The sequence below is a fragment of the Periplaneta americana genome, chromosome 3 (assembly GCF_040183065.1).
Source record: "Periplaneta americana isolate PAMFEO1 chromosome 3, P.americana_PAMFEO1_priV1, whole genome shotgun sequence".
Taxonomy (NCBI): Eukaryota; Metazoa; Arthropoda; class Insecta; order Blattodea; family Blattidae; genus Periplaneta; species Periplaneta americana.
This window is the reverse complement of record NC_091119.1, coordinates 118,847,915-118,874,022: the sequence shown is the minus strand read 5'-3', so window position 1 is coordinate 118,874,022 and position 26,108 is coordinate 118,847,915. Positions and strand designations below refer to the sequence as shown.

Here is a 26,108-nt window from a genome sequence, read left to right as displayed (position 1 = left end):
AGACTTTTTAAGGAAGACTTATCTGGATGTGCGAATGTGTAGAGTTTGTCCCAAGTTTGACAACAGCTCATTTAGATCTCTCGTCCTTTAAGAGAATGGATGCCACCAGACTCACGTTCCAACTCTTTAGCAACAGTGTCGCCAAAGGCCTTATATTTTATCGAGAATTAGGGTCATCGGGTTTTGAAGGCAGTGAGGGCACTGAAGAATTTACAAGGCATTTAAACTGTATTGCCGCCGCATTAAATTCACACATTTCTGCTAAGGCTCTTTATAAAGACTCTTCTGATCACTAATTCCTTACTGGTTTTCTTCAGTGTCTCACAACTACAACCAACACATTTGCGTCTGCTACAACAATGTTTAGTAGTAACCTTGTAGAGTACCTTAGAAATGAGCGAATGGCTCCAGAACAAAGGATACAAATATATCCTAACAGGGAAACTCGCCCAAGACCCCTTGGAACATCACTTCGGAATTTTGTCTTCACTCAGTTCAGATGACCATACTTCGACGATAGATTTCCTCCATATGCATTTACTACAAAGCAGATCCTTCTTATAATTGCTGGAAACTCTGAAACGAAAAGTGATGCTGAACTACTGACATCGTTTGTGAACCAAATGCGAACATTAGCGCGAAAAGTGGAATTACTCAATAAGACAGTTAGGAAGTTTGTAGAAACCTGTATAAAAGGAAAAAATGTTATTCATGAAAAAATACATGGTCAATACTGGGAAAGTGCTGTGCCCGAGTTGGTGAATATCACTCCTGCTGTGTTGATTGACATGTTTAGTGTATTATGTGGCCGGTTATGTAGTAAATCATTCCTCTAAGTTTATTGTGTGTACCCTCTATGCCCTTCGACAGGAATGTAATAGGTCTAAGCATTGTGCAGCTCTCACCCAAATCAAAAATTACCGATCAGGTAGGAACGTCAGTTTTTTAAACCATCCCTCCCAAGCTGTATATGACGTACTTATTCAAACAGAATTGAAAATTAAAGAAAAGATTAGCTCAGCAAGTGCAATGTGGGATGAGATCTATCTTGACGCTCTTTCGATCCAATCTTCAGGAGCAGGTTGTTGTAGAGAATACATCATCGATATTATTCCGAAATTAGTCTACCACTATTTAAAGTGCCGATTCTTCTTCTGGACAAAGAAAATCCAAAGATTTTTACAAGCTCGTAAATCTGTCAAGTCATCTTGCAAACTCTCAGAGGTAGCAGGCAACTAATCATGGTGAGTAATTTAATTCATTTATAGGCACGTAAAATATCATTCAACTCTTTATTTACTAGCATTTCGTAGGTTTTTCTGTCCCTGAATTCGCAACTTGTTACGAAAAGATTATTTAAATACTGAACGTATAATTGCTTTCACAACATTTCAGATCCCATTGTATTTTCTGTTATGAACGTTCATAATGGTACTACCTGATAGAAGACTATTAATTATGAATAAGAGACTATAAAGATATTTCTTAAGTTACGAATAGCCGGGATAAGTGGAAGAAATTTGCTTTTAAAATGGACTACATTCAGCGTAACAAGTACTGTGAATTCCTTCCAAGTCCGCGCTTAGCAGTAACAGCGCGCGTTGCAGCGAATCTGTGTAAACTCACAGAGTGCGTACAGTATTTCTTCTATTCGTCCTGCTATTATTATTTTTTCAAATAAGCATTTTCCGTCAAATTTTCATATAATAATTGTTCTTATTTTTGATCCAGGAACATGCTCACGCCTTTTCCAAACATTCTTACGACTCACCCTGTATATCCAGTGTTAGGATTTATTTGTATTTAAAAATATGTTCAAAATATGTACATATTAATGTATTGAATTAATCAAAAATATATATATATACAGTAGCGTGCAAATTAATCCGAACAACGTATTTACTTATGCAAAAACACTCAAACGAGATAAAAAAAAGGATCTAAGACATACCTCAGTAATCTATGTGGCCTCTCTTGTTCCCAATAACAGCTCTGAGATGAGGGCAGAAATCATCTTCTCCTTTGTAGGACAATCCATTTGTTTGCATTCTTCTTTTGCAAATTGACCACAAGTTCTCAATGGGGTTGATATCGGGTGAGTTGCCTGGCCAGGGGAGTACCTGAATATTCTTCTTGTTGAAGAATTCTGTAGTTTTTCGAGACGTATGGCATGGTGCCAGGTCTTGTTGGAACACACCTCTGCCATCCGGAAATGATTTTTGCAGCTGGGGTACGATTCTGGTTTCCAATAAGTGAATATATTTGTCAGATTCATTATTCCCTTGATAGGTATTAATGCTCCAGGCCCTTCATGTGTAAAACAACCCCAAAACATTACTTTAGGGGGGTATTTGGGTGCTTGTTGGAGATGAGCTGCTGTTACTTTTTCGGATCCTTTCCGTACGTAAGAAAAACACGGTGGCCGTGGACCTCGAAATGAGACTCATCGGAAAAAAAGTACATTCTTCCAGTAATTCACTGTCCAGTGTTGATGTAATTTTGCCTACATTAAGCGTTTTTTGCACATAACAGGGGTTAGCAGTTGCTTCTTAATAGGCTTACGAGCCATTCGTCCAGCTTCCAAAAGCCTACGCCACACTGTTGTGACGTGAATATTCGCCCCAGTGGTAGCCATTAATTCGTGGGTTAAGTCGACAGCAGTTAGTCTAGGATTTAATTTACTTTTCCTGACAATTAAACGATCATCTGCAGGTGAAGTCTTCCTTTTCCGGCCACAGTTTCCTTTTTTCTGGGGTGTGATGGATCCAGTCTCCCTGTATCGTTTTATGATCGAATTAACAGTAGCCAAACCGATGTGACATTCTGCAGCAATTTGCCTCTGTGTCATAGAAGAATGCTCTGCTAATGTTATAATTTTAGACCGTTTTCGTGGAGTTGTATCCATTTGTGAAGACGACAGAATGTACACAGGATTGCAGTATTAAGTCATCAACACAACTGAAATGCTTATAAGTACAAAACGACAGGCAAAATGTCACATTATTATAAAAAAAATAATAACTACAGACCTTCAACAATGGAATTACACGTACTACAGATGTCAGTTAAAGCAGTATGAGCAGCTGTGAGGCCAACAATGACAGAAAATGTAAAAATATGTCGTGTTCGGGTTAATTTGCACGCTACTACATATATATATATATATATATATATATATATATATATATATATATAATTATTTTTTCTTAAATAAGGACAAATATGGAATATTATAATATAAAAAAATGTAGGTTTAACCACCAAACTTTGCTTTTTACAACTTTTTAGGGTCCACAGAAATGCATCATACTACTGAATTCATCAATTAACATTAACTTAACATTATTAAAACAGAAAAGCAATATCCCGAATTTAAAAGAAAACTTACAAATTAAACCAAATCCTTTAACTCTATTAAATATAGAATATAATCTAAATTTAACAGAAGAAATACTGAAATCGGAAGTAAACGCTGAAATAATGAAACAATTATCGTTAGAGGCAATTAATATTAGGTACCCTCCACAAAACTGGCTCCTTGATCTCCGACGGATCCTTGATCTCCAGAGAACAAGGTGCCGGTGGAGGTTTTACGTGCTGTCTCTTCTCACTTTATAGATCAACAAGTTTTGATGGAGAAATCATTGCAATAAGTGAATGTCTCAGGAATCTTCTATGCCACATCAATAAATTTAAGAATGCAGTTATATTGTCAGACTCCAAAGCAGCTGTTCTATCAATCGTCTCTAAACACACATCTTCATCTCAAACAGCAGAAATAACAAAAATGCTCTGTCAATTAATATCACTCAATAAAAGAATTGTATTCCAATGGATACCATCCCATTGTGGAATCCTGGGAAATGAGAATGCGGGTGCTTTAGCAAAGAAGGGCAGCACTGCTACTTACAGACCTATTATTAAATCTACGTATTACCCTGTGAAAAGATTTATTAAATCTACATACTTAGACTTCAACAAACAAAATTTGATAACACAATCGCAAGGGAAAAAATGGAACTCTCTGCATCATAATCCACAGTTAATTCCCGATTTACCACGAAAATCGTCTGTAGCTGCATTCAGATTCGCAACAGGCCATGATTGTTTGGCCAAACACCTGCATAGAATTGGAATATATCAGTCCCCTAACTGCTCATTGTGCAACTCAAACCAAGGAATGGATTCGGAACACCTCAAAATCTGTGCTTTAGTGGCTGACCATGATAATATCTTTGAAAAATATTGGAGTGCAAGGGGTCAAATGACTTTATTGTCAAATGCCTGGCATTAGAAAACAACATTAACTTTTCATTTCACTTTTATTTTTCCTCAGTTCTTAGTTCAGTCTTGATTCAGTTTTCAAATGTGAAGCTTCTCCTATTAACCTGTAAAAGTGATTTATACTGGCTGAAGCTATGCTCTTCATCACATGAGATGATTGCCACTCAACAACGAACTTCTTCCTAGGCAAATTAGGCAGCTGCTTAGGGTCCTGGCCAGGAATAATAATAATAATAATAATAATAATAATAATAATAATAATAATAATAGTAGTATTTGTTGGTACACTAAAACTTATATGGACGAAATGGTACACATTGAGGATGCAGGACATAGAAAATAATGTCAATTTTTCCAAACGAAATGAAAAATAAGTTTATGTTCTTTGTTTTTGTTTGTTTCGAATCACACCCAATTTCATTCTGTAACATTTTTTGGTATGTAATGTCATAAGATTTTATAGAATAATCCCATAAGATAGAATATTCAGGAAATGATTAGTGAATGATAGTACAGGAACAGTTCTGAAGGTTCTCTCTAGATATTTCGATATTGTATGCATATAGAAAATTCTCGAAAGTTCTGGAAAACTCTGGAAGTGTCAAATGTTCTAGAACACTAGAAGACTATGAAAGATTCAAGAATATTCTAGAACATCATGGACCCCTATTCTAGAATTTTCGATTACCAGTAGTTAACATTCTGGAATATTGTAGATACTACCATGTATTCTGATTAGTCGAACCCCCACCAACTTCCACTATCCTGGGACATAAGCAGAGGGCTCAGTCCGCAAGGACACAGTTTAAAGTAAGATCAAGAGAAGAGATTAAATAAAAAGAAATCGCAGCAACCTATGATAGCGAAAGTTGATTCTTGTAGAGTGTTACAGAGTTGTGTGTGACTTGTATGAGTTACTATTTAAGCTAAGTGATCACGTGACTGACTATTACTCCTTATTCTCTTAATGTTTAGAAATTACCGATGTCTGATGTCAACAAAATACTGAGCAGGTTCCAGAGAAGAAAAGAGGAATAAGGAGGAATTATACAAGGAAAAAACTTCATAATGTTCCTAAGTTGGACTCATTTTGTTAATGCTGGTCAGTTGCGACACAAAGTTTGTTGTAATCCGGTATTTCTTTTCTTGCAGTTTGATGCTTAGCTGTATAGAGGTGTGCTGATTAATTAAAAATCTATGACTTTACGTTGACATTGGATTGACACACATTGCAGAATAACACTTTCCCATCTGTTGCAATACCTTCATCTTTAAATTCTCTAACATAATATTTCAGTTGCACAATTGTAAGTCTAGCTTCTTTTGGCATTTTGAAGGCAACAAGCTCACGGGACAAGAGCAGAATCCTGACTGACTGGGCTTGCTGATGCTTTGCAGAAAATGAGGGATTGTCATGTCAACGATCTTCTCTACCTGACACAAATGGAAGTTCGCTAATGTTCAAGTTACAGTCACATATTTTTAAATCTCTCTTTGTGTTCTCAGAGACTTCACGTTCAGAAACTATTTTTATACATAACTGTAAACTTTACCTGCATTGCCATACTTTCTGTTATTGAAAATGAGAAGAGTTTTGGTTGTCTCTACTGTAGAAGAAAAATATTGTAACAAAGGGTGACTGCATCAGAGCTTGCTACAAGTACAGTGCTAACAAAAGTGAGACATTGCTGTCTTGAGTTCGAGTCCCAATAAATTTCGAAGAGCGGGACAACTGAGCATTGTGAGTGCTATGATCGAACCATTGAGTACTCTACACCAAAAAAAAACCAACTAAACTACTATAGATAGCTACAGTATGTATGAATATTGCATTGAAACTGCTAAATATGAAATATTATTTATTTTCCATGTTAATATGTGCTAAACCCAGAAATGTCGAAATATACGTAAAATAATTTTGTATTATTTGTATTACAAATAACATACTTGATAAAAATAAGTTTAAAAAATATGACTATTTTTGTGATAAAGAAACATGTGTTACATATAAATCCTAGCCCTGATTATATCGTATAAAAAAGTGAATTGAAAAGAGACTGAAAGAAATTTTTTTAAAAGTAAAGAGGATTCATATTACACAACACACATTGCTTACTTCACTCCAGTTCAAGTACCATCGATAAGGCCTTGCTCTCGTCATCTTCACCAGTGCTGTCAGCAGAAGTATCCTCTTTACTTGAATCCTCACTATGACTGTTGTTACGTAGATCTATCATTTAATCTTAATTTTTGTTTTATTTCTGACAAGTCGCACAATCTTTATTTTGCACTAAAGTGTCTATTGATACAAAAATTTTTAGTCTCATGACTTATCTTATATTTTTAAAAGTGTATGTAACGAACGTTTTCTCCACATCCTAGGACAGTGCTTTTCTTCTGGAGAAAAAGGTGGTGGAACTCAGTATAGAATATACTATAGTGGACAGGGAAATGATTACTGTCCAATGCACGGGAATTTTGTCATTTTTAACCCTGTTTTCGTCCATCTTTAAGACATTCAAGACTTAATTGGAGTTCAAGAAAAACCATAATTATTAACATATTTTTCGGTTCTATAATGAAAAATACAACAAAAAGGTGCCAGAACAGCTGCAGGGACAGTGTTCCAACAGAAAAAAGCAGTGCCCAAGGCATCTTCTGGTTGCAATGAAATATTACAGTTAGAATATTTAAGACTTGAAATATCTAAAAATTAAAACTATAAAATTACATTCCTATGATCAATGTTTTACATGCAACATTGTTTACAATACATAGTTCTTTATGAACACTATTTCACAAATAATGAAGTGTATTATATAATTTAAGATGTTTTCAGCCAAGTTCAAATGGTATATATTACATGCTGATTGTTACATTGCTGTTGTATGTAGAGTTTTTCTATTAATCTTGTTTCACGCAAGAATCTTGTATATAGAAACTAACAGTATTCATTTTCTTAAAATCTCAACAGTTTTTTTTCGATACAGCACATCATTTAGAGCAGTTGTGTGTGTTTTGTACTGGTCAGCTTATTTAAGTTGTGTCGTGTATGCTCTTTTTGTATTTGAACCTCATAGATTTCAGTATCTTCCACAATGAAGTACTGTCTTCGCGCTACGAGTTGGCGCGGGGAGTAGATAGGCGGGATGGGGGAACTTTGCGCTACACTCTGACCTGAAAACTTCAGTCCACTTACTTGGCTACAAGGGAACGGGGTCAGACATAAAAGATTCTGCATCTTCGGTGTTGTCGCTATGACTATCATTATCACATTTTTCAAAATTGCTGGAGTATGATCTGTCCATGATAATCGTCTGTTTATGTTTCAGCCGTGTATATTAATTCGAATCTCTCAACAAAGCCATTAGCCCCATCCTGATGGACAACAATGAGTGTTCTGGACACATTTATGGTAGTCAAAACTCCCGTAACATTTTTATCGTGCCAGCACTTGGGAAACGTTAAATTGGTAGGCCTATCTATCCGCATCTCGTCCAGATACAAAATCGGTTTTTCCACTTTCCTAAGCTTTCTTATTTGTTGTAGATATCTTCACGTATTCTAATTTACAGTGTTTTCCTCTTTTTTTTTTCTTTTTTTTTTTTTTTTGGCACACTTCTTCCACCTGAAATCCTTTTTCTTCAGTATTCGTCTTAATGTTGTCTTTCATTTCAAATCAATTTTCTCTTGTAAAAGGGTAGAAGTTTGTTGCAGCTTGGTACTATTTTTTTTACTTGTTATTTAACGACACTGTAATAACTACTAACTTCTTCAGTGTCGATTGAATTGATGATGGCAAGATGGTATTTGGCGAAATGAGACCAAGGATTCCCCATAGATTATCTGACATTCGACTTCCGCTTGGGGAAACCTCGGAAAAAACCCAACCAGGTAGTCAGCGCAAGCGGGAATCGAACACACTCCCGAGCGCAACTGCAGATCAGCAGGCAAACGCGCTACCTCCTGAGCTACGCCGGTGGCCCTCTTTCTTTTTCAAATAAAAATTCTCAATTATATCTTTTTTGTCAATCTCCCGTCGAAGTCATCTACATTTGCGTTTCGGTAATCTGGACGTTTCCGTTCTTTTCTCCCTCAGGTGTCGACAACGCACTTTCTTCTGTGCAGTCCTTCATTTCATTCCTTATACGCTGTATTGTTCTTGTGGATAGATTAGAGTACTTTTCTACCTTTGCTGTAGGTTTTGTAAGAGGAATGCAAAGGCACTGTTCTTTTTCTTCAGCACAGAATTATTTTGCACTTCTAATAATATTCCTTTCTTTGCTATAGATTGTCAATCCTTGTTTCCTCTTTGTCGACATATTTACAATAAACAAAAAACTGCTATAGGCCTAAATAACAGTATACAATAACATAAATTCTGTTAAGTATATTATTATCAACACTATTAACATGAAAAGCAAAGGATAACTAAAGCAATACAAAGATTTGCGGTATACTGAAAACAATTGTCTTGTTGAAACTAATAAAACACTACAATAAAAACCCCACTATTATTGCAGTGTGGTGCGCATGTGCAACTGTTTCCCCTCTGCCCCGTCTAAGTACTTCAGGCGACTTCTCCTGGCGTGACAACAGTAATTTCCCATTGAAAGTTTATTTCTTTTTGCAAATAAGTACATTGTTCAATGTTGAGTATTCACTCTTTATGTAATATGTGGACAATTCTTATTACATCTGTGTCGAATTTGTTGATTGTCTTTATTACACAGCTCCTTTTGATTTGCTTGCGTGGTGATTCAAATGACATGGAATCTGATGACTCAAGTCTGTTTGTACCTTCCCTAAAAATACAGTTCATGTACAACTTGGCAACATTCCAACACTCTGTTGCACTTTACCACACTTACCAAAGGACCATTATTTTCTGCTTCCTTTTGAAAATATTCTTGCTAAACTGGAAAATTAGGTACTGCAGCTTTTATCCATGTTTTTATGATGATAACCAAGTATAATATTGCCAGCATATGAACTTGACGTAGCATATGAGCTTGACGTTTACTTATGATTTCGTTACCAAGAGAAATTTGTTTTCTCTCTCATCAACATTACTGAGAGCTGTTAGCGACAATGTAGGTAATGTTTGTTGAGATATATTAGTGTAAATTAGACGCACTGACAGTATTAAGGTTATGTAGAGCTTGATGAGGTGATATGTGTCAACCAGACGCATTGTCAATGTTAAGGTTAGGTGGGGTTTGATGAGATATATTGGTGTCAATTAGACGGGAGCAACTCAATTGCCCAACACCTATTCAATCAATGGTTGGATAGACTGACACTGACTAGCCGACAGTACGAATGCCATACGGCAGTTTTGCCCAACACTCATTCACTCGATAGCAGTGTATACAGTTTTAATTAGTGTGCTGCTGTGTATTTGCATTTCGATTGCGGAGTGTTTTATAGTTGAATTTGTTATACTCCAATAATCAGGATGCCATGCACTGAGGTTTTCTGTGATTTAGTTCCATCTAACCGAGGACATCCCAAGCTTATTGTATAATCTTTTCACTGTAAGAAAAATCCTAATGTAAACAATAGCATGTGACTGAAGTGAGGCTTCATTGGTCGCAGCTTGGCACCATAGATTCTCAGTACGTAATCCTGCCCACTGTTGTACATTCTGTTTCATGTTAAACATTTCCAGTTACTCATCAAGTAGACCTAACCTCACTACTATGCATTAGTTTGCTTAGGAAACTTTTACTTTATAATTACTACAATTAAATTATTTTAAACTTACGTGTACGGTCAATCACTGCCGGACAAATGAGTTATTCCTTCCAGGATGCAGAAGCCATACTACAGCACCACGTGCTTATGTAAACAACTACGAGCTCAAGTGACGTCATCTTGTTACAAGAACAGACTACCTCGATATTACTCTTGGTATTCATCCGCGTTCATAGTAAATAACAAAATATAAAAGTAGCTTTTCTTTTACATAGCGTTTTACATATAAGTGAAGTTATATGTTTCATTGTATTTAACAACTAAAATTCAATTTTTTATTTTCAAATAATACAAGATTAGGGTTTCCAAATACGAACTATATTTTCCTGCGTCATGTGAGTGTTTCGACTGGGAGCCAATCATGGGTATGACAGCAACGTGCTTGTGTTTACATTAGGATTTTTCTTACAGCGAAAACAGTATAGATGGCTACTTGTTGATGAAAGATAAAAATCGCGGTGATATACTGTATAGCTATGCCACCAAAAAAGCAATATGTCGATCGAGAAAAGAGAATTCCTAACATCTACAACGACAGAAGCAATAGAACTATATTGGATTTCTTGCGAAGAATTCTTAAAGAATATGGTCACGAATTTTATTAGTAACGTTTCTGTTCTCTTTTGTGTCACATGACTTGGTACGGCCTGTACAATCCACATTATCCAGTTGTTCCAGTATTCTTAATCCTTTTAGTTCATTTTTCTACCTTGGCTGTGGATTATCTTCCTCCTGTTCACCATTGTAAGATATTTAAGTGCTGTGACAATAATGCAAGTACAAATGAATGTCACTTGACATGCCACATACATGATAATGGAAGAAACAATGTGAACAATAAAAGATGCGACAGTTACTCAAATGGATACAAGACAATTATAATTCTAAAACATTTTCATGAAACAAGCTCTTTATAATAGACATGCGCAAACATTATAAACAGCAAGAGAAATTGGCAACATAGCAATTTGCAGAGCAAAGTGAACATAGCAGATTTCTCACTCAACTGACAAGGGGAGTCCACAATGTTCCAGACATCTATTTTTTTTTTTTTTTTTTTAATTTCATGAGATCAGTTTAAATGATGGAAAAACAATATCTTCCTGACGTCGTTATGTAAGGAGCGCCAATGAGTGCTTGTACCCTAGTGTGACTAGGTTATGGAAATCCTTGGAGCTGTGGCACCTTGCATAATGAGTTATGTGTAGAAAAAAATCAAAAGATAAATTGTCGAAAATTAACTTCCAGTTGACAGGGTTTTTGGGTGTGTAACTTTTCCCCATATATCTAAATTGACCTCATGAAATTTCAACAAAATCAGTGTCCGGAACCCTGTGGACTCTCTGTGTGAGTAACTGTTAACTCTACTGCTTGGCAATTTGTTCTCTGATCTATTTTAAACTACATAGATTGTTATTCAGTCGTTGAGATGATGGTAAAGCAAAAATAAAACGTCATTGGAATGAGAGTGACAGAAGAAGCACAAAAACTCCGAGAAAAACTGTCCAATAGCCACTTTGCTACAATTTTCATATGATCTGTCAGTGTTCAAACCTTGCTGTCTTCTCAGAAACTCTCTTGAGCTACAGCAGGATATTTATATTGTAATGTGACGATTATTTGTGGGTAGTTTGCGTGTTACCATCATCATTGTTGTCACGACTATCACCATGGTTACTACGTTGAATGGACCGGTGACCTTTCACCAATGGGACTAGATTTTGATCCCTGGTAGGATCTGTAAGATTTGTGTTGGACAGAGTGCTTCAACATAAATTTTCTCTACTTACTTTAGTTTCTCCTGCAGTCCCATAATCTACAAATTAAAATAATTTTGACTATATGAAAATAATCTTCTTTATTTCACCCAGAATTTTTTCAGTTTAAAATTTTGGACACAGTCTTAGAACGAATCTCGACTAAATTTTCCTTAATAATTGTGGAGATATCTGGCAATTGAAGCAAGAGATTGCAGCATTGGAAGAACTGAGCCGACAATTGTTCCTGGAGGCACATGACATGCACATCATGCAGGAGCGACTGCAATGGGCTTCTACATTCCAGGGAAAGTACTTCAACTTCCTGGGATACTTCTTCTCCCTCTATTGCATGTGGAAGATTTTCATAGTAAGCATTGATAGAGACATTGTTTAGATATTTTTTCTTGATTCATAATTACATTCAGATAATAACTGTGATCCTAATCTGTTGCGGCCAGCTCTCCACATTTTCAGCTTTTATTCTGCATATCAATAAAATTGGTTGGGTTCTTATGCCATGCACTGTTATGCCATTTATTTTTGACTGTTGCACACCATATGGACAAACTTTTATTGTTAGTTGAGTTAAAATTGATAAATATATTTGCTATAATTTTCAAAAATCTGTAGAGAATGTTGGTTTGCAGAGATATTTTTGAGAGCATATAGCAGGGAACTAGATTAGTGATTGAAATAAGCCTTTGAATTCAGCTTACATCACTGTCATTTAATATATGAAGCTTTCTGACTCTACTTCTTTCCTGAAGGAAATTTAGCCTAAAAAATTTCATCACTCTCAAGCAGTTAGATTCTGTAAAATTTGTGATGGACAATAACTGTGAAGCAGATTTCCCCCAAGTACTTAGATTTTCCTTTGTAAATTCTGGTTGAATCATTGTTAATTATTGCCATGTGAAATGTTCTTGTAATTTAAATGAATTGTTAAATAATAAAAATTGTCTATCCAGACACAAAATATCAAGAAATTCAGCTCAGTTGATAGTGGAGAATTTACTGTGTAATTATGTAATTAGAAGAAGTAAGTAAAGTGCTTAGTATTAGAATTCAACTAATAATCTTCGTTACACTTCAGCAGTGATTATTCAACATGTGTGATAGAATTTGTAATCATTGCCATACCTGATGGTAACTTTAAAGGAACTAAGAAGGAGAAGTGTTAAGATTTTTACTGTGTTATTTTCTGTGATTGAAATAGAAATAAAAAACACTGGCGTGCTTCTAGACCCTATCATTCTTCACTGTAAAGAACACTTATCTATGTGCAGAAAATGTTTGAGAGCCACTTTCCCAAAACAATAAACAGTCTAAAATAAATCTGTTCCTTGTATTTCATGCTTCATCACTTGTTCTACAAAACAGAACATTGGTTGTTGCAGTCTACAATCAACATAGTCTTTGACCGAGTGGGAAAGAAGGACCCAGTAACCAGAGGAATGGAGATAGCAGTGCACTGGGTTGGAATAAACATTGACGTGACATTCTGGTCGCAACATATATCTTTTTTCTTGGTGGGCTGTATCGTTGTCACTTCTATTCGAGGATTGCTTCTCACTCTTACAAAGGTATTCACAATTTCTTTATTTAACGTTACAGTACCATAAAATCTATGGGGTCATTGTAATTTCATTGTTAGTGTGGCCTGTTATCATGAGATAAGTTCTACTTCTATCTACTAGATCAGTGTCATCAGCATTTGCTGAAATGGGTAATGGGTAAGCAGTGTATCTGAATATGCACCATCGTGCAGAAGGGATAGGGAGAAAGAATACCTGCTAACAGCCACGGATGCATGTTAGTGCAGTCTCTTATCCACAGGTAAGAGATGCTAGCCCGAGGGTGCACTGTGCTGATGACCGCTGTACTAATAGATTGTTCCAACAGTTTCGTATTCTGTACACAGTAGCTGCCCAAGAAGTGGAGCAGGCTAATAATAACCATTGGATCTTGAACTTTAGAGTTCTTGTAGTTCCTTGTTACCATATTCATTTTGTTGTTATCATCCAATAGCTGTAATATATTCTGCAGCATTTTTGTCTGGGCTTCTTATTCTTAATAAAGTATATAGATCCTGTAAGTCTGTGGCCATATGTAAATGTGGACCCAGTTGAGCCCGAAATAGTTGATGGATTTTCAGAAATGTTGCTGGAGTTACAATTTCCAGAGGTTCTCTGGGATTTGCAGTGTAAAACAATGGATTTGGTCAAATTTTTTCGGCTAGACCACCCATGGGCATAATTTTCTGTTACATTAGCCACAGAATATGCAATACTTTGTTTACTAGGAGGGCAGAGTAGGATGGTAAATATAAACTGTGACCTGTGTTACCATATTGTAATTGCTAAGGCGGTCAGTGGCAAATTGTCAGGAAAGTGCCTGGATAACATAAGACTCAAGAAATTGTTTATTTAATTTGGCAGCGTTAATCATAAACCTCTTTATTGTTTCTAACTCACTGAACTACTTTAAATCACAGACGAGTTCCCATGAAATTGTATAGCTAGCCAGTAATATTCAATCATGTTGTCTAACAATAATTTCAGAAAGTCATATTTTATATGCTATTCAAATTTTGTATTTATAAATTTTCTTCGAAAATAGTACGTACAAACAATATTTAATTTTTCGTACATTTTAATTCAGCATGTTTCTATAAGGAATGTCATATAATACATTATTATTAAAAGGCAGAGTTTGGAAGTTACGCATAAAAATAATGTCTATACAATGTGTAAAATAATGTAAAAATGCGTAATTTATCATAAATGTAAAGAATGTAACACATTAAAAACTTGTTATAATACGTTGAATAAACAAAGTGTTAAATAATCGATTTCTCAGGCTACCGACGTGCATTACTTTCGGTAATTCATATTAAGTTTTATAGTATCTTCATCCTTTGAAATGATATGCCGACACCACACAGAATTTCACTTGTTGCTTAGCTACTCACTGCTCTGATACAGATCCCAGAGTTTACTAGTGATCAAAGATGCCAAATTTTTATCATGTGCATTTTGTCATTGTGTTTTCAACAGTTCCCACTAGCACTTTGGTCTTTATTTTTTGCCGAACTTCTTATATCATTATTGTAATAGATAGTGTCTTTGTGCGTATTGCTGACTTCCTTTATCCGCTGACAGAAGAAGTCCTGTTTATAAACGCCAATATTAAAAGAGAAAAAATATAATCTGTTGTCCTTTTGAAAACTCTCTGTGGATACTTTCCCAGAGGCGGCATTTTTTACTTTTACTAAACACTTCTAGATTGTTCGTGATCAAATTGTGATCTGATAGTCTAGTCTTAGATAATTATTATTCATATTACACATGCAGGGTGTTAAGAGAAAAGAGTATAATATTTTGAGAGGAGGTACTAGTTCGGACAAACAAAAAAAAATATCTAATAAATATGGACCCTAAAATTAATATCTTTGCAAAAACAAGAACTGTGAAATTGGTAAGTAGGCCTACTGTAACATCATATCTGTTATTGTGAGCTCTTTGCTCATTGCTATTCGGGTATGTGACATAGGCCTGTTTACTCTTTAGTCTGCTGTATTGCAATAAGAAATGATGAAAGAGCTGACATTAGAAGATACGGTGTTGTTACAATACCAATTCCACCACTCTTGTTTCTTCAAATATATTAATGTTAGATGCTGTTACAATACAGCCCTTATTTCTTAAAAAATATTACGGTAATTCTATTTATTAGACTTTTTTTCTTGTTTGTATTAATACTATCACGTCTCAAAATATTAGACACTTTTTTCTTAACATCTTGTACTTACATTACATGTCATCACTCAAATTATTTTTATTTCTGTGATTAACTGATTATAATTGAAACTATTTAAAATAGGCTAAATGCTTGCCAATTATGTTGTGATAGCATTTTGTCAACTTCCAAGAAAATAATTTATTATACTGCGTAGAAAATCGTGTAGAAGTTAGTTTTTCTATGCAACATATATTACATGTAATTTACATATAATATGTATCATAATTCACGCGACCAAACCTGATAACAGAACTTTCGAGCATAACATACAATGTATGTTCTCCCCTTCTAAACAACAAAAGAACTTCTTCCATTTCACATGGTAGAGTCGTTTTTGGCTAGTACACACTAATTTAGTAAGCCATGATTCCACCACTGATACAGAACATATAATCTGCCCAAACCTGAGAGTTGGAGTTAGGATTAGGGAGGAAAGGGGAGTAAGACACAGTGTGATAAGCACTGCAAAGGCCGTTGAGACACCAATGTCCATGGCTGAGTTAGGTCCTTATTTCTTACGATATTTTTAATCCATCATTTTTCCATATTTTTCATTATCATTTCTTTAAGCTCAAAATATAAACTGCAATTTGAAAGTATTATTACATAAAGAACTCTCTATCTCTATATCATAGTTTCAGTATGATAGTAATTTTATTTATTTTATTTTTTTTTTCCTAAGAAAATAGAACTATTGAGATGTCAACTATTACGGATTTTCCGTAGTTATTACTGATTTCCTCCCACTATTATGGCATTACAGCCAAAAGAAAAATTATCACAGTGAAAAATATATAGAAGACAAAAGAGGATGCATTTCTTAAAAATGCAGTAATTGTAGATATTTCACATAGAAAAAAATATATATTCATCTCTTCAATATTTTATGGAAAGATTCCCAAATTTGGTTGATGAAGAAGATTCATGACAGACTTGAAGAAGAATTTGTAGCTTACCAATGCAATACTTTTCCAGAATACAGTAAAAATGGATCTACAATAAGTGCAAATAGGACCAAAGTTTTAGATTTTAGGAATAAAAGTAAGTATAAAACCTAAGTGAAGTTGTGTTTGGAGTAGTGAGTGTCTCTCACAGTGACTCTCCTACAGAAGAGTCTTCATTGTTGTCAAAAAAAAGATCAGAATTCAGACGTACATTTATATCAATACTGAAATCATTTCTGATCTAGAAGATCAAGATGATATCAGAAGCAGAAGTATACTTCAAGAAGAAATTTACAGGAAAGCAGATGCTAGATGTAAAGCATGTTACAAAGCATTTTTTTTTAATTCAAAAAAACTGACAGTTAATGTATAATTATATAACATAATATGCTTTACATCTGATTTTGCCAGAAGAGAGGAAAGGCACCCACTCGCTCCCTATGATATTACTGCCACTTGAAAGGTTGACACCATTGACTATATCAAACATGTTGTTGTTGTTGTTATCTAATGCTGGGCTTTGGCAACGAAGCCATTAGCATTCTTGCTCTCCAATATTTTTCAGTGGTGGATCCATCAGGTAGAACTTCACAGGTTATGAGATAATCTTCAGTCATTTCTTCTTCTTTGTTGCATAGAGGGCAATTTGGATTTGTGTAAATTCCTATTTTATTCAAGTGTTTGGCCAAATAATCGTGTTCTGTAAGCAGTCTGAATTTTGCTACGTTTGGGGGTTTACGTGAGTGGGTGATGTAACCACCATTACAAACAAAAAATTGGTGCCCACTTAAAAAACGGTTACACTTATGCTAATTAACTATACCAAACATTGTTCTTGTTTATCATAATATTTTGTAACTTCTCTTAAGAATATGTTGATTCAAGAGGGACTTGGGTTTTAAAACAATGGAATATGTGTGATTATAAAGATGAATTGGCAAAATATTCGAAAAACTAATTCAGACATTTCTGTCTAAAATGATGTTCGGAACTGAGTGAATTTGGTAAATATGATATGGGAATTTATTGGACTCTTTTTTTCAGTGTACAGTATAATTGAGACTATGATTATTATAAATGCAAATACATTTCTCTCTATTACAGTTCTCAAAATAACAACATACTTTTCATTTTGAAATATCAATTTAAAGAAAAAATGTTGATGAAGAATTCATAAAAATCCCGTGTGATATCCGTAACATAAAATGTGAAAGTTCATAGAGCAACTGCCAGGTTATATTTATCTAATTTTACATACTGTTTCTAATAAAATTCTTGGGTTCTTCTTCATATTGATCCACATGCTGCTTTTCTTATAGATGGCAAGAAACTCCAGTAAATGTTTGACAGATGCAAAACCTTGTTTGATGCTCATTCTGTGCAGAAAAATATATATTAATTGTTCTTATGTGTCTTTAATAAGATAAATATTGGTGACTAATTTTACTTTAATGATATCTGATATAAGACCAAAACAACTTCTTTTAAGTTTTTTTTTTTTTTTTTTTTTTTCTAATTTTAACCTTCATTATACATGCAAATTGGTATTTTAAATTTATTTTGATGTGTCATCTTTGGTTGCTGAGTAGTTACATTTGCTTGACCTATGCCTATCCAAGAGCAGTTGTAACTCTCAGCGTGTCTTCAGTTAAGTTTTATACAGCATATATTTTTAATGTATAATGTAGAGTTTTGGGACTGACTGTCATTCTATCATTAAGTGTTATTAATTATACATGAGAATGATAAGCATAAAAATAAGGTTAATAGTTAATTTTACAAGTGCATTAATGACATACATTTTTTCTTTCAGTTCTTCTATGCAATCTCCAGTAGTAAGTCATCAAACATCATCGTTCTTGTTCTTGCACAAATTATGGTGAGTAATATGGTAGCATTATAAAACATTCTTTAAAATAAAGCTATGGTATAAAATCAGCTTTTTTTTTTTCATTAATTGTAAGCCATAGCTATCGTGTCTGTATTAATAGTCATGATAGTAATATTTCTGACTAATCCTCATTTCATACAGGAAGATTCCACATGTAAACGCGTGTGTTTGAAACCCATCCTATTGGCAGCAGGACAGAGAACCTCTGTATGGCTATAGAACGTGAAGTTAATTAGTTCCCAGTCATTTTCGAAGACTTAATAAGAAACGTGCTGTTTTTCCTTATCTGTCTCCTGAATATATGTACAATAAAGAGTAAAAGTAGGAATGTTATAAAGTGTAACAATATTAGTATAATTAAAATCTAATTGTTTCACATAATCTAGTAATCTAGAAGAATAGCAACACACTCCAAAGCTCACACTTAAAACTGATAATTGAATGTGTTAAATGTTTGACAGATTAAATTTTAAAATACAATAGGCCCTAATACATGCCTAGTACCTATATAAAAATGTTTGTTCTGCATTAAAAAACAGAAATCCTATTATCCGTGTTTTCAGTTATCTGTGCACATTTGTCCTGTGATTAGCCCAGGTCATCGAGAGTTTGCTATACAACGTCACTATTTCATAGAAGTATTTGCAGTGCCATTACTTTATCAGATATCCTTCCTTCTATCCTTTTGCAAAATTATTTTGAAACCATTTTTATTTTAAGTGAATGTTTAACAGAGACTACATAAATGTATGTTGTTGTTTTCTAATGCCAGTCTTTGACAATAAAGCCATTTGACCTCTTGCACTCCAATATTTTTCAAAGATATTGTCATGGTCAGCCACTAAAGCACAGATTTTGAGGTGTTCCGAATCCATTTCTTGATTTGAATTGCACAGTGGACAGTTAGGGGACTGATATATTCCAATTCTATGCAGGTGCTTGGCGAAACAGTCATGACCTGTTGCCAATCTAAATACAGCTACAGACGATTTTCGTGGTAAATCGGGAATTAACTGTGGATTCTCATGCAGAGAGTTCCATTTTTTCCCTTGAGACTGTGTTATCAAATTTTGTTTGTTGAAGTTTAAGTATGTAGATTTAATAAATCTTTTCACAGAGTAATACGTAGATTTAGTAATAGGTCTGTAAGTAGCGGTGCTGTCCTTCTTTACTAAAGCATCTGCATTCTCGTTTCCCAGGATTCCACAATGGGATGGTATCCATTGGAATACAATTCTTTTATTGAGTGTTATTAATTGAGAGAGCATATTAGTTATTTCTGCTGTTTGAGATGAAGGCGTGTGTCTATTGATAGAATAGCTGCTTTGGAATCTGACAATATAACTGCATTTTTAAATTTATTGATGTGGCATAGAAGATTCCTGAGACTTTTACTTATTGCAATGATTTCTCCATCAAAACTTGTTGTTCCATATCCAAGAGATGTAGAAAGTGAGAAGAGACAGCATGTAACACCTGCACCGGCACCTAGTTCTCTGGAGATCAAGGATCCGTCGGTGTATAAATGAAGCCAGTTTTGTGGAGGGTACCTAATATTAATTGTCTCTAAAGACAATTATTTCATTATCTCATTGTTTACTTCTGATTTCAATATTTCTTCTGTTAAATTTAGATTATACCCTATATTTAGTAGAGTCCTCAAAATCTGTGCTTCAGTGGCTGACCATGATAATACCTTAGAAAAATATTGGAGTGCAAGAGGTCAAATGACTTTATTGTCAAACGCCTGGCATTAGAAAACAACAATAAAGTATTTAATAGAGTTACAGAGTTTGGTATAATTTGTTAAGTTTTCTTTTAAATTCGGGATGTTGAGTTTCTGTGTTAATTCTTGAATCATGGATATGAAACTGTTTTGAGTTTTTAATCTACAGAGAGGACTGTAGGAATGCAAATTGTTTCCTGGTAATCTGATAAGTTTTTCATATTGAATCAGTGCTTTTTCTTCTATTGTCATTTTGATGCTGTTAATATTAGTGAGGAATCTCATAGAATCTATTGGAGTTGTTTTGATTCCACCAGTACTGAGCCTGAGAGTTGGTTTTGAACACGTTCTATTTCGTTTATGAAAGGTGAAGTAATTAAAATTTCTCTGCAGTATGTCAGCACTGGCTGTATAAACATTTTGTATGTAGTGTTCAGAGTATTTCTAGAGCATCCCCATTTCTTTCCTGCTACTCTTTTCAGAAGGGAGAATCTTTTACGAGCTTTTTTAGAAATATATTTCAAATGGTTGCTCCATGTTAACTTACTGTCGAAAATAACTCCAAGATATTTGGATTCATAAGTTCTAGGAAGGTGTTGGCCATTGTATTGGATATTGAATTCTCTTTTTAATTTTTACCAAGTGAAAATATTTGGTAGTTACTTTTGCTTAAATTGAGTGTCATCAAATTTGATGTGTTCCATTCATGTAGTTGATTTAGAGCTTTAAGAGCAGAATTTTGAATTTTGTCTCTATGTCTGTGAGATGCGGAAGTCCACAAAACTATATCATTTACAAATAGTGCTGTTTTCATGTTTGATTCCTATAATAGGGAGGGTAAGTCATTTATATAAATATTGAATAAACTTGTGCTGAGGACAGCGCCCTGGAGTAGACCTTGATATGTTTGTCTGTAACGAGAAAGTGAGTTATTGAATTTGGTAGAAATGAATCTTTGACTAAGGAATTCTGATATCCATCTGAACATATTGCTGAAGACACCTAATTTCTGGAGTTTTAGTAATAGTTTATTTCTCCAAACAGAATCATATTCTAATTGAAAGTCAATAAATATTGCCAAGGTATCTTCTTTCTTGTTAAAACTGTCTTTTATTTCTTGACCAAGGCATATGACTTGTTCATTAGTAGAGTATTGTTGTCGAAAGCCAGCTTGTCTTGGTGATAAAAGATTTTGGGATTCTAAATACCAAGTTAATCTGTTGGAGATCATTGACTCCATAGTTTTTGCTATCATGTTTAATAGTGCTTTTGGTCGATAACTATGAACATCATGAGCAGGTTTCCCTTTTTTGTGAATTGGTACAATGATTGCTTTTTTTCAAGCTGCAGGAATTGAGGTGATCCATGATAAATTGTAAATGGATAAAAGTACAGAATTGGCTTTTTTCCCCCAGATGTTTAAAAATTCTGAATGAATGTTGTCAGGACCAGGAGATTTCTTGGTTTTTAAATTTTGTATATATATATCTCAATTCTATGCAGGTATTTGGCCAAACACCTGCATAGAATTGGAATATATCAGTCCCCTAACTGCCCATTGTGCAACTCAAACCAAGAAATGGATTCGGAACACCTCAAAATCTGTGCTTCAGTGGCTGGTCATGATAATATCTTTGAAAAATATTGGAGTGCAAGAGGTCAAATGACTTTATTGTCAAACGCCTGGCATTAGAAAACAACAACAAATTTTGTATAGCTTTAGTTAATTCTTTGGAAGTAAAATTTTGATGAAATATTTCAGGTTTTGTGATATTACTAGTAATATTGTTTTTATTATTTTTATATAATTCTCTTTTGATAAATTTGTCAGTTTTTTTGGTATTGAGATTTAATCTATGAGAGTTTGAATAGTGTTTATTAAATGCATTTGCTATATCTCTGCTATCTGTTAGTGTTTTGTTATTATGAATAATAGGTTGGCTAAGCACTGATTCAATATGAAAAACTTATCAGATTACCAGGAAACAATTGGCATTCATACAGTCCTCTCTGTAGATTGAAAACTCAAAAAAGTTTCATATCCATTGTTCAAGAATTAAAACAGAAAATCAATATCCCGAATTTAAAAGAAAACTTACAAATTAAACCAAACCCTTTAACTCTATTAAATATAGAATATAATCTAAATTTAACAGAAGAAATGCTGAAATCAGAAGTAAACACTGAAATACTAAAACCATTGTCTTTAGAGACAATTAATATTAGGTACCCTCCACAAAACTGGCTTCATTTATACACTGACGGATCCTTGATCTCCAGAGAACTAGGTGCCGGTGCAGGTGTTACGTGCTGTCTCTTCTCACTTTATAGATCTCTTGGGTATGGAACAACAAGTTTTGATGGAGAAATCATTGCAATAAGTGAAAGTCTCAGGAATCTTCTATGCCACATCAATAAATTTAAGAATGCAGTTATATTGTCAGATTCCAAAACAGCTATTCTATCAATCGTCTCTAAACACACACCTTCATCTCAAACAGCAGAAATAACTAAAATGCTCTCTCAATTAATATCACTCAATAAAAGAATTGCATTCCAATGGATACCATTCCACTGTGGAATCCTGGGAAACGAGAATGCGGATGCTTTAGCAAAGAAGGGCAGCACTGCTACTTACAGACCTATTAATAAATCTACGTATTACTCTGTGAAAAGATTTGTTAAATCTACATACTTAGACTTCAACAAACAAAATTTGATAACACAATCTCAAGGGAAAAAATGGAACTCTCTGCATCATAATCCACAGTTAATTCCCGATTTACCACGAAAATCGTCTGTAGCTGCATTTAGATTGGCAACAGGCCATGATTGTTTGGCCAAACACCTGCATAGAATTGGAATATATCAGTCCCCTAACTGCTCATTGTGCAACTCAAACCAAGAAATGGATTCGGAACACCTCAAAATCTGTGCTTCAGTGGCTGGCCATGATAATATCTTTGAAAAATACTGGAGTGCAAGAGGTCAAATGACTTTATTGTCAAACGCGTGGCATTAGAAAACAACAACAACATAATAGATTGGCTAATATTTTCCTGTGTACTGGAAGTATTCTTCAGAAATGTATATTTTTTAGCACTGTCAGTTCTGTGATTAATATTTTCAATAAATTTATTAAAACTGATCTTTTTTGCTGTTATGATTGCTTTTTTTAAGAATGGCAGTCTTCTTCCTCTAATCTTGAGTATCTTTTGGTGTTTTGCTATGTTCTGCTTTGGTTCTTGCTTTATCTCTATCTTGTTTCAGTAAATACAGGTTTTCTGTCCAGAATGGAGTGTATTTTTTTTGGTTTGCCTCGTGGGATGTGCTTTTTTGCAATTTTAAGAATAGATTCACAGAAATATTTGTTCAATCTATCTGAGTTTGTATTTTCCTTTAGTGGTGTGTTGAGCTTGAGATGTTCGTCTAGTTCTGTTGTAAATAGTTTCCAATCTGCTTTCTTAAAATTCTATGTTGTTTTGTTATTGTAGGGTTCTTTTCTTCGGTTTTGGTGGAGATGGATAGAAGCAATGATGACTCTATGGCCAGATCCAGGGTCTGCAGTTATTTTTTTCTTGGTTTCGTGATGGATATCTGATGTTACCAGTAATAAATCTGGGTTTGTGCCAGAACCAGAATAATGTATGAAAGTAGGGGGATCTTCTTTTCTGTAGACAAGTTCTGTGGTTGTAGTATTTAGTAGGTCCATGATCATTTTTCCAGGTTTTACATTATTTTAGCCCCAAAGTTGGGAGTGGGCATTAAAGTTATCAATTGTGATAGTTTTAGGTTGTATTTCAAACAAAGTTAGATCAAGAGGATTATCAGGTGGGTTATAGGCACTGTAGACTTTGAAATGTTGATTTTTCCATACTTCAATTCTTATTAGTTCCAATTTGTCTTGATTATCCATTTCTTTTATGATTTGGAAATTTGTAATTAATTTCTTTGATATACCTGCGAGAATTCCACTGCTGACATGTCTGCCTTTGGGTAAGAGTTTCATACTGCCATAAATGTATGAACGAGAGTATGTGCAGATTAACATGACAGCATTTTTTAAATGCACTTGTTGCTGTTTTATGTAGTATTAAATAATAAATTTTATAGAAATGGTAAAACAGAAAAATAATGTAAATGCTAATATATTATTTAATATTTCGTAATTTTTTTCTATTACAGTGTTCATGGAAATGAATCATTTTATCTTTTTTGACGAAATTCATGTATATCCTACATACTTCCGATAATTTACATATATACTATTTAATGCAAATGTAAATGATGCCTACTACTGTGACTAACTAATTTTGGATTGATGAAGTAAACGGTATATATGCACTTTCAGGGAATGTATTTCGTGTCATCAGTGCTCCTGATGAGGATGAACATGCCTGCAGAATACAGGACCATTATCACCCAGGTTTTGGGGGAACTGCAGTTCAACTTCTATCACCGCTGGTTTGATGTCATCTTCCTTGTCAGTGCACTGTCATCCATCGGATTCTTGTACTTGGCACATAAACAAGCCCCGGGAGAAGCAGGATAGCTCGAGCTTGAGTCACAGTTAGTTTGTGTTTGTTCCCACTCGAACATTGATGAAACGTTGTACAAAGAGAAATAAACACATGTGAATGAATACCTATATTACTGCTGAAGTGAAGCCTGTTTTTATCAAATGAGAAGATGTTTGTATCCTATTTTCCTGACAATCTAAATGGAGATTGATTGTGAACCCATGGGATTTCAATACTAAATTGTGTGCTTCTTTTGGAGCTGGTGATGAAGAATTGTATGCTGTAAATTTGCTTTTAATTAAAGCTATGTTTACCATATTTTGTATATGAAGACTAATTTAATCAGTCTGACGTGATTAAGAACAGATTGGTATTAAAAGATTATGCAGGAAAGATGTTTTTCTTCTGTGAAAACAGAAAGTTATGCTGAGTTTCAGATCTTCCTTTTAGAAGAGTTATGTGTATCTCTGATATGCAAAACGAAGATGCATAACACATACGAAATTATTTAAGACAATTCATGAATGAGTATCATTTTGGAATATTGGAAGTGGTACATCACTTTGAAATATCTATGATATATTCTTTGAAGTTTGGGTATTTATTTGTTATGTTATTCAATTGATCTAAAAACTAAAAGAACATTTCTTCACAAAGGGGTGAATTTTATGCCATAAATTCTTTCATCTATACCAGTGGTTGTTAGCACTCACTGAAATGGGTAATGGGTAAGGAGTGTATTGGAATATGCATCGTCATGCAGAAAGAAAAAGAAAGCATACCTGCCCAGATGCACGCTAGTGTATCTCTTATCCGCAGGAGTAAGAGATGCTAGCCCAAGGGTGCACTGTGCTGATGACTACTGATCTATATAATCGTCAAGGAACATTCCGAGTTTTCGTACTTTAGTAATTTTCGTTATAAATTTAGGATGATAATTTTTCTTTTTCTTTAATCAAGAAGAAATTTTCAAAATTTTGTTCCAATTACTAGTTGTCGACTTGGGTTTGTTAGTTAATTTCAAAAGTGTGAATTTATAACAGAAAACTCAAGATGTTTTGTGATATTTGGAATTTATGTGAAACAACTTGTATATCGGAAATGTTGTGTATATGTAGGTCATGGATCACCAATAAAAAACTAATTTGAACTTGTTGAAATTGTCAACACTGATACAGCATAGTGTAATTTGTTTGAGCTTGAGTGCTGCTTTGATATTTACAGGGCTAAAAATTATGTTAATGAGACTAAATGGGGTGAGAATTGAAACTTGGATGGTTTTTTTGCATGTTTTGTGAAAGCTATAGCCTATATCCTGAAATCTATCATACAAACAGAGTTCGTTTTATATTAATCTTATTCATGAGTGTTTTCTTTGGTACTTACGAAGAGATTGGTATAATTAAATTTTTACTAATATTGACA

At 34.2% G+C, this 26,108-nt stretch overlaps 1 protein-coding gene across 1 annotated transcript in view; it reads left to right on the top strand.

Annotated features, from left to right (window-relative positions):
- Positions 1 to 25,076, top strand: part of GPHR (golgi pH regulator) — a 72,610-nt gene extending 47,534 nt beyond the window's left edge. Inside the window, exons 6-9 of the mRNA XM_069821418.1 lie at positions 11,987 to 12,168; positions 13,199 to 13,384; positions 18,360 to 18,425; positions 24,515 to 25,076. Of these exons, the coding sequence (XP_069677519.1) occupies positions 11,987 to 12,168; positions 13,199 to 13,384; positions 18,360 to 18,425; positions 24,515 to 24,715 (635 nt within the window). The 3' untranslated portion in view covers positions 24,716 to 25,076. The remainder of the gene's footprint in view (positions 1 to 11,986; positions 12,169 to 13,198; positions 13,385 to 18,359; positions 18,426 to 24,514) is intronic.
- The last annotated feature ends 1,032 nt before the right edge of the window (positions 25,077 to 26,108 follow it).